Source organism: Miscanthus floridulus, chromosome 18, assembly GCF_019320115.1.
Source record: "Miscanthus floridulus cultivar M001 chromosome 18, ASM1932011v1, whole genome shotgun sequence".
NCBI classification, from domain to species: Eukaryota; Viridiplantae; Streptophyta; class Magnoliopsida; order Poales; family Poaceae; genus Miscanthus; species Miscanthus floridulus.
In genome coordinates, this window is record NC_089597.1 from 39,800,889 (window position 1) to 39,811,069 (window position 10,181).

Below are 10,181 nucleotides of genomic sequence, written 5' to 3' on the forward strand. Positions count from 1 at the left end.
AGTGGTGACCAATTATTCTGTAAAAAGAAAATAGATATATTGTCTATTATTATCAATGATGATTAAAGCTTTTAGATTTTGTTTCTAGCATGTCTCGTGAGCCTTCAATACAATTAGTAATTGTAAGATGGTTTTTTTTAACTACGGTTATGGCTGCAAGCCTGATAAGCCAAATAGACCCCGTTCGCTTCGCTGAAAAAACAAACCGAAACATTGTTCTGCCTGATTTGTTGTGAGAGAAAAACAATGTTCTAGCTGAAAAATCAAACTGAAAAATACGTATTATAAGAGAAGCGAACATGACCTATTTAAATCATTCCCATATTGCTTTATTTTATTGCCTTGGAAAAACTTGTATAGGGTATTCAACCCTTTTAATTATACATAGGGGATGAGTTCACAACTTCACATACATGTATCAGCGAAATAATTAAAGCTGTGAAATTAAGGGCATGGGTTTGACCTCGTGAGAGTGAATATTTTAGGATTTAACGGCGTTGTGCTTTCAGCTGTAGGCGACGGGGCAGGAGGTATACTCTACTAGTAATCAATCACGCCATCGAATCGATGAGCTACATAATCAAACATGGTTGTCCTCATAGAATGGGTAGTCCGTATAGCCAATGACAGGATCCTGAGTGATAAAAGTTGCCCGGTTGTACTCATCCATGGGTGCACCCAACTCAAACCTTCTAGGCAGGTCTGGATTGGCCAAAAAGAGTCTCCCGTAGGCAACGAGATCAGTGTAATGGTCATCGACCACCTTGTTACCTTCCTCCCGATCGTACCCGCCTGCAGCGATGAACGTGCCGTTGAAGGCTTGCCGAAACGGTAGAAGCCTATGAGGGATTTGCCTGCGGCCGTCAACATTGGCCATCCGTGGCTCCACCATATGGCAATACAGTAGCCCCTCGTGCCTATTCAGCTGCTGCACCATATATTCACCGAGCGCCACCGGGTTAGAGTCGGCGCACTCCAGGTAATCAACGAACGGAGACAGCCTAACGCCCACGCGGTGCGCGCCCACCTCGTGGACGACAGCATCGATCACCTCCACCGCGAAGCGGCACCGGTTCTCAAGGCTGCCACCGTACTCGTCATCACGGTCGTTGGTGCCATCCTTCATGAACTGCTCCAGGAGGTACCCATGCGCGCCGTGGATCTCCACACCATCGAACCCCGCCTCGATGGCGTTTCGTGCCGCACGCCTAAAATCGTCGACGATGCCCGGGATCTCCTCAGTCCGTAAACGCCGCGGCTTGGAGTACACTACGCCAAACTCGGCGTCGGGAGAGATCTGCTTGTCCGTGCTGGAGATGGGCGCCTGCCCGTCAGGCTGCATCTCTGCCGCAGGGTGGCACACAAATAAAGAATCAGCTACAACATCATCGACTGAGTTGATAGTAAAACATGTTCTCGAAAAATAGTCTGCCACACGTAGGTACCGTTGGTGGAAACCCTGCCGACGTGCCAAATCTGGCAGAAGAAGAAGGCGCCCTTGCGGTGGACGGCGTCGACGATGGGCTTCCACGCCTCGACCTGCTCCTGCGTCCAGATGCCAGGAGTCTCTGGATACCACCACTGCGCGGTGGCCGACACCCCCGTGGCCTCCGCGATGAGCAGGCCGCCCTTGGTGGCGCGCTGCGAGTAGTACACGGCGGCGTGCGGCTGCGGCACGTTGCCATAGGAGCGGCACCGCGTCATCGGCGCGAGCACAACACGGTGGGAGAGCTCCAGATGGCCCATCTTGTAGGGCGTCAGCAGCGGCATCGTCTCGTTTGCCGACTCGCACACCATCTTAAATTAAGTGCTGTATCTATGCGACCGAACACACAGGCAAGCTAAGCAGCGTTTACTAGCTTTGCTTGTGCTCCAGTTGCGAGTAATAGGCTCTTGCCTCTTGCTCTATGTTAGCTCTCCTGCTTTGTGCAAGTGGAAGGCGGCGGCCCAGGGAGTACTTATGGTGTGTTTCTTTAGCTCTGGTGTGTGGCGTTTAAAAAATATTCTACACACATGCATGGACTAGCGACTAGGAACTGCTGGTTGTTTCTTTAGCTCTGATGTCGCCCAGGGAGTACTTATGGTGTGTTTCTTTAGCTCTGGTGTGTGACGTTTAAAAAAAATTCTACACACATGCATGGACTAGCGACTAGGAACTGCTGGTTGTTTCTTTAGCTCTGATGTGTGACATTTAAAAAACTTTCTAGACATGCATGGACTAGGGACAGTGTGAATGTGACAAGGCTGCGCAAGGGGGCCAGAGGACCAGAGCCCAGCTTGGCCTACACTGCTCTCGGCCACCGGTGTGCACCGTGCTCATTGTTACCGTGGCAGGCCTAGCACCAATTAGAATGTGTGTAGCAAGGTAACCTTCAACACGCCATTGGTCAAACATGTGGCGCTGAATAGCACCCTGTGCATGAAGTGGACGACATATATATGCATTCTTGGCCAAGGGTTTCCTCTACTTGACTTTCGTTGACTACGGGGTTCTACCGTGCTGAACAGTACTGTACTACTGTACCATGATCATATATGGCATTGATTACATAGGGAATTTTCCCTCAGTCTCGACAAGTCCATTGGATGGTGGAATTAGTGCAACGAAATTTCATTGGGCAAGAAGATCAATTTCCTCCACATGAATTGAATTTTAGCATTGGCACCTAGCCTCGTGTTTCCAGTTCCTTGAAAGTTCAATGCATATATTCGCTCTTTCCCGCTTCTTTCGCTTTATTGACAATGAATGAACATATAACTCCAATTCCTGTACTTTCAGGGTGACGTATCCAAATACTGTGACTGTGTGACTCCTACAGCTACTCTCCATTCTTGATGATTTAAAATCTACACAAATCCAATCCATTTGTTTTCTTCTACTACCATTTCGGAAAATCATGTATTTAAACGATGGGCTTACCACTACTAAAACAAAGATTTGTACTGGGGTCACAAACATATTTTCACTGGCGATTCTAACTTCCACCAGTGTGAAAGACCAGTCGCCAACTTCACTGGCGTCTTCTAGAGAACCGCTAGTGTAAATGGTTTACGCTGGCAGTTAGTTTAAGAAAACCGCCTGTGTAACATACTTGGCCAAACGAGCCAAGCCCGCTGGGCCACCACGGGCCCGGTCCAAAAAAGCAATGCCCAGTCCTGGTACCGGTACATCACGACAGGTCTCGTGCCCATGCCTAGGCCGCCTCACCAGCCCGTAGTGCCAGCCCGGGCATGGCATGGTTTTTCAGGCAGCACGTTCCAACACGATTATTTCCAATCATTAGATTCTCTTCAGATGAACCACAACAGTTGGATTACAAACTCTAAAACAAATCTTCCCCACACCTCTGAGTTTTCCCGTCCACATACCACCACTCTCCCGTTCCTCCTCTTCCTCCTGCGGCTTCTCCTCGCGACCTCCTCCAGCAGCGATGGCATGACCCATTGCATCTGCTCCGGCGGCGATGGCACGGCACAACATCCGCTCCTTTGCTCCCCAAGTCGACGACGGCGTGGAAGGCAACAACGATGTGGCGCGGCAACGTTGCGGGCCGAGCATCTGCGTGGTGACGATGCACGACATCTTGGCGCAGTGTGCACCGACGCTAGTGTGGCGCGGCCTCACGCGATGGGCCAGGGCCGGCACGACATTGTGGGCCACTGTGCCCAGCGGCATGGCACGGCGCAGTTCAAAGGTCCTAGTGCCATGCATGGCCCACGACGTACGGCACCGTCGTGGCCGATAGTGTTGTGCCCTGCCGTGCCATGCCAAATCATACTAGGGCTGTGCCAGGGCTTGGCCGCCCATTTGGCCATGTATATGATGACATATATGCATGCGCTTATCCAAGGGTTTCCTATACTTTATTTTCGCTAGGGATGCAAGTGGGTACCCCGTGCTGTTTTTTGGTCACCTAACTGATTACGGTCCAATGTCATTCTAGTTCATTTTTCCACTTTCCTCAAACTACGAAATCTCATTCTAGTTCATTTGATCAATTTATTAGGCCAACCCAATGACCCAAAATAATTTAAACTTGAATTCCTAATTTTCGTTGACTACGGAGTTCTACCGCGCGGCCAGGATACCAAAAAGGCTCCTTTGCCATATCTACCTCCCTCAGCATTGGAGTTTCATGGCTGATATCCCAACAAAGTAGTGTCAACATAATCCACTATGCAGCCTTGGTGAAACACAGTACTGATCCGTCCTGTGTGCTCGGTTTCCAATCATGACTGCTATTAATTTTATGAAAGCGATTATTAAGTATATATGCCAGTGCAGTGGATTTTGAATTATCAGGGTATTTTGAATTTTTTGGGGTCATACAATTAGATTCAGTGTATCTTGAATTATCAGGGTATCTTGAATTATCAGTGTTCCAGTTCCTTCATTATTGTAGTTTCTTGTTTTTCTGGGTGACAAAATGATTTTATCATGTACCATGGTTTGTTAGAATTATTTTTTATATTCGGTTTGTTAGAATTATTTGCAACCTTATAGATTATAAATGGTCATAATACGGTTACTTCTTCCCTTCGATACATATATCTTGTCAATGGATGTGTATCATTTTTTCCCTTTTGTTGTACTTGACCAATGAACCTGTATAGGGTCTTTCTGATATGAGTACTTTACACGACTTTTACCTTGTGACAAACTTAAATGAAATATCAGCATGTTACTATCCTTTCATCTTCACTACTACACAAACTTTAATGGAGGCGGGCGTTTTTGATTTTCCGCGGCGGGCAAAGCTGTCCGCCGCGGCCTAGAGGCCACGGTAAATCGTGGCTTAACCGCGGCGGGCGGCTTTGCCCGCCGCGGTTAACCTATTTACCACGGCGGGCGGTGTAACGTGCCCGCCGCGGTAAATATACTTTTACCACGGCGGTCACGTGGAACCGCCCGCCGCGGTAAATTATTTTACCGCGGCGGACACGGTACACCGCCCGCCGCGGTTATGTTAGTTAGCCGTGGCGGGCATTATTATTTGTCCGCCTCGGTAAATTATTTCCTGAATTAAAAAAAATACAGCAGCATATAATTAAATTCAAATTCAAATTCAAATTCAAATTCAAATTCAAATTCAAATCACATCCAGATTTCACAGATTAAACTTAAAAAGTATGCAGGCATTACACATGAGATAATATACATATATATACATTCACTTAGTCGTTCTTGTCATCGTTAATTCATTACATTTACATATTAAAGTCGTTATACATGCCCTAAGGAGTAATCTTGCGGACGCATCATCGTGGGCCATTTCCTCAGCCTCTCGTACTCCGGTAAAATCGCTAGCTGGCTGTTCTCATTGAAGAACGTGCTCCCTTCAAGCACGCATTTGTCTAAGACAAACTTATATATGTCCGCCTTTGTCTGCTTGAAGGAGTGTTGGGTGCTCTGCACGTCTCTCCACCAGTTCAATCCATTCTTGAGCACCCTCCAACTGCTGCTGTACTGCTTGCACTCCCTCAGGTACTCACATACGTAGAAGCCACAGGTTTGTGATCCTACCGGTTGTTTGGCACACTGCATGATCGATACACAAGCATTAGAATACAGGCATTAGAACGCTTATGAACAGAAAGCACAATTAAACCTTTCAAATACTTACCGGAAAGTTGCGTCTGATTTTGATGCGGTTCTTATGCTTAGCCTTAAAATTCTCTGTTCTTCGATCATAGCATTCAGGATCCTTCACGTACTCTTTATAAGCGCTATACGAAATGTACTAGTATTAGGCAGGGCATTAGAACGCATATGAGAAGACAGTTCAGTCACTTACACTCTGAGGCAATCTTCAAAGGCCTTGTACCCTTTTAAGTTTGGCATTCTCAACGAATCAAATACGCAGGCCCTGCCATCCTGAGGATAGATGATAAATGCAACCCAGTGACCCTCGAGGCCTTGGCTGCGCCATTGAAACAAAATACAGGTTACAATGAGAAATAATAATACTAGCTAGCTACCCACTTATCTCTACAGGCATGTCTTCGACTTACCCAAAGTGGTAGGCAGCTACGATACACCCATTTCTCCTGATCTTCTTCATTGCTCCTAGTATGTACCTTGAAATGTTCAACTTCTCATTGTCCATCAGTTTCTTCCTGTGCGCCTCTCTCTGTCGCTTGGTCAAGTCTTTCATGGTTGGATGATTGTCATCTAGGTGGTAACCAATGATGACTCTTTGAGCAATATGCATTGGAGATAGATAGATAACATCAAGTTTTAGTTCCTTGGATATATAGGCCATCAACCTGCAAGGACAAGCCATCGTGGCATATATAAGTAGTCTTGACCGATTCAAAGGTAGGTGATATGTGAAACTCGCAATTCATCACTTACATAGAGAACAAGGTGACTTGGGCGATGTCAAGGTCTTGTTCCCGTAGTAGTCTGTACATGTCGTGGAAGTCCACGGGGAGTTCTACATCGTTGCCGGGCAAGTGGAAGTACTCCGCCACAACCTTGACTAGAAAACCATGTAGGCCAGCTTTTGCCGCTTCCATGTACCAGAGATGAAACCTCCTTGTCTCCCACCTTTCCTCGTCGACGAGCTGGGCCTTGGTTATCATGAACTTCCCATGCTCGTAATGGCTGGGGCAGTCATCCGATTCAGGAAATAGATGGAAAGGTGATCTCGGCCTGGGATAGAAATGTTAGTACCATATTATGGCAAAGAAAAGTTATTAGCAAATTATGCTCGCCGCTACCATACCTTTCGAACTCAAGTGAGTATGTGAGATGCCCTTGGTCGCCTTTAGTCTTCGCCGGCGGTGGAGGACAGTGGCTTGTGCTCGCAATGGCAGCAGGCGGTGTCTTTGTCCCCGGTTCCTCCGTGCCTCCCGGTCCTTTGCTTGTGCCCTTAGACAGACTATCGGGAGGTGGAGGTGGACTTGTTGTTGGAGGAGAACGAGGGTGAGGGCTTGTGCCTCGGGGTGACTTCCTTCCCTTGTCATCCCCGCCATTGCCTTCGTCATCGCCGTCGCCGTGATCCGGATCATCGGGGGGACAAGATCCGACAACGGATGGTTGTGATGCTGGTGTCGCCATCGGCGTAGAAGTCGGCGTCGAGAGAATGATCTCTATGTCGTCCTTGTTCCACAGGACTTCGGAACCAATGGCAGCTCCAAGGATCGTTACCCCTTGTGCAGTTGGATATTCCATTTCAAATTCTTCGTATTGGGTCGCATACCATGTAAGTATCACGGCAGCATAGTTGGCAGGGATCTGGTCTTGGTTGAAATCTTTGATATCTTCTTTGGGGTGCATGTAACCCTCACCCACGGTCAACTTTTTCGCCCTGCCGAACGGGATGTTGAGGTGGACGCGCATGGGTTGCTAGATGTCGTCGACGGGGTGCCTTGGGCGATCCTCGATCATCGGCAGTGGCTGCCCTTGTGTCTGCCCTTGTGGAACTTGTGGCACGGCCACGCCAGCCTGGCGAAGCATCTGTGACCTCATCGACACCATATCTGGGTCATTGCTCGTGAAGGCTTCTTTTATGGACCGACTGATCATTTCGGCCACGCCTTGATCATAGCCCTTCTGAAAGATGCCCTCCTTGTACCTCTGCCTTGACCGGTATGTGGCAGCGTCGGATTGCCATGACTCCACTGAGTTCCAGCTCATCTTCGATGATATGCCACGGACGCGACCACGGTGCTCGGGGGTTCCCAGCGCCAGGGTCAGCAAGTCCTGGCCCCTGCGAACCTCGAAGCTGTCCTTGGATTTAGCGGCCTCGATGAGAGCCCTCTCCACCTCCTCGAACTTCGGCTCATTGAACTTGCTCGTGCCCTCCTTGAGCTTCTTCGGCTTGCGGGCATAAATGAAGTCCTTAGCCCTCAAGTCTACACCGTCGTACGGATCGGGAAGCCCGGCGGCAGCTCTAGCCCTTTCTTCCTCCCGCCACTGGGGCCTCTTACCAGCAAACCCAGTCATGCCCAAGTGGTGGGGGTGCAGGTTCTTCTTCGCGAGTGCGTTGAACTTGGCGCTCTTTGCCTTTGCTTCTTCTGTTGTTCTTTGTTTGCAGAACTCTTCCCAGTGATGTTCCTTCACCATAGTGTATTTGACACAGGGTGACTTGCCTAGCTTTAGGTAGTACCTGGTCAGCATGGACTTGAAGTTTCTAAAGGCTCTTCCTGCCACGTGCATGACCCACTCCCTGCACTTGTCCAGATCGGCGTCCTCGGGATAATGGAAGCTCCTCGTCACCTCACCCCAGATATGTGTCTTGTAGTCGACCGGGACATTGTTCCACTCCGCCCAAGTGATCTCCACCTTGTCCTTGACTATACATGCCACCTGGTTGCTGAACTTGGCAAGGACCGTGGGTGGCGACAACGGGTTTCCCTCTGGTCCCACCTCATGGATCACATGGACTTCGCCGTGGATTTCCCTCCGGTGCCTCCCGTGCTCCCCCCTTCTCAGCTTTGTCCTCTGACCACTAGACTTGCCTGAAGTGGTTGGAGATGGAGCGGGGGGTTCTTTGTCACTGACTTCTTCCTCCTCGAAATTCAATTCTCGAGGCACCACCGGCATCTGTTCAGGGTTTGGAGACCGCGCACTTTCAACTTCGTCGTCCCTCGGTTGGTAGGTCGGATCATCATCGTCCTCTGTACGACATTTCTTTGTTGGCCTCGGGGTCACGGACACTTGGCTCTCGAGGCTAGTTGATGATGATGCACTAGGGGTAGGGTCGCGCCATTCGCTTATCGGTTCCTCCGCCATTGGAAAGCTACAATGAATACATATTTCAGTTGTATAGACACAGTTATAGAGTAGTAAAGTAGAGTAGTACTAGAGTAGTAAAGTAGTAGTAGTTGGCTCAGATTTGCCCCATTGTCATCACATCGCTTTTAAACTGGTTGCTTGTATCTGGTATACAAGCCATCCTAGTTTAGCGGGGGCACTCGATCATCATCGCCGCTGCCTCAGCATAAAAGGGTTCACATCATTGCATATGCCACTGCCTCAGCAATAAGTTTAAAAGTTCATCATTGCATATGCCAAAAAAGGAACCAGCCCCATTAAATAAAAACCTTTCACAAATCAAAACCAGGAGCAGCAGTAGTAGAATAGTAGTATAGGAGGGAGTAGAGGAGTAGAGGAGGAGGGAGTAGTAGTAGGCAGTAGTAGTAGTATACTAGTAGTAGTATACTAGTAGTAGTATACTACTAGAAAGTAGTAGGCAGTAGTAGTAGTATACTAGTAGTAGTATAGGAGGGAGTAGAGGTAGGCAGTAGTAGTAGTATACTAGTAGTAAAGGAGGGAGTGACCAATTCATCTCAAAATTCTCACAAATTATATCAAATTTGGCAAAATTGCAGTAGAGTGACCAATTCATCTCAAAATTCTCACAAATTTAGCTCAGAATTAGTTTAAAGGCAAGGTGCATCATAGGCAGTGGCATATGCTCAGAATTTTGTCATAAATTTCTTTGGCATCATAGGCAGCAAAAAGAATTGAATTCAAATGCTACGGTTCACCAAAAGCATCATAGATCAGTAGTATAGCAGTTCAAAATTCACCAAGTGTAGTACTGCTTTGTTCAGTTGAATTCAGAGTAGCAGCAGCAGTAGTAAGACAACAGTGGTAGAGAGAAATAGGTAATACAAGTACCATTTTGCATCAAGTTGTAGAGTACCAGTAAGGGGATAAGTAGTAGCTAGCCATCTCAAAAAAATTTCACAAATCAAAAAATTTGCATCAAGCTATAGAGTGTAGGCAGTAGACAGTAGAGTGTAGGTAGTAGAGTGCAGGCAGTGGATTAATGGGCATAATGGCAATTGGCAATGCCAAACTGCCAATGACAAGCAAGAGAGGCAAATGCCAAAAAAGTTCATCATTGCATATGCCAAAAAAGGAACCAGCCCCATTAAACAAAAACCTTTCACAAATAAAAAACAGGAGCAGCAGTAGTAGAATAGTAGTATAGGAGGGAGTAGAGGAGTAGAGGAGGAGGGAGTAGTAGTAGGCAGTAGTAGTAGTATACTAGTAGTATAGGAGGGAGTAGAGGAGTAGAGGAGGAGGGAGTAGTAGTAGGTAGTACTAGTAGTATACTAGTAGTAGTATACTAGTAGTAGTAAGACAACAGTGGGGGCAAAGCAAAGAGACCAAAAGCATCATAGATCAGTAGTATAGCAGTTTAAAATTCACCAAGTGTAGTACT

General features: G+C 47.6%; 1 protein-coding gene across 1 annotated transcript; it reads right to left on the reverse strand.

Annotated features, from left to right (window-relative positions):
* Positions 1 to 323: 323 nt before the first annotated feature.
* On the reverse strand, positions 324 to 1,971 carry LOC136520764 (12-oxophytodienoate reductase 1-like). Its single transcript, XM_066514416.1, has 2 exons — positions 1,446 to 1,971; positions 324 to 1,344 (listed from the first exon to the last, which is right to left on the reverse strand). Exons 1-2 carry the CDS (start codon positions 1,795 to 1,797, stop codon positions 581 to 583), a joined length of 1,116 nt encoding a protein of 371 aa, XP_066370513.1. The 5' UTR covers positions 1,798 to 1,971; the 3' UTR covers positions 324 to 580.
* Positions 1,972 to 10,181: the final 8,210 nt, after the last annotated feature.

What these genes read in the sequence shown, in the direction of transcription:
- LOC136520764 (XM_066514416.1), bottom strand. Translation starts at nt 1,797, where the DNA reads ATGGTGTGCGAGTCGGCAAACGAGACGATGCCGCTGCTGACGCCCTAC. An exon ending in CGGCAGGGTTTCCACCAACG is followed by an intron (nt 1,345 to 1,445) that starts GTACCTACGTGT and finishes ACCCTGCGGCAG; the next exon opens with AGATGCAGCCTGACGGGCAG.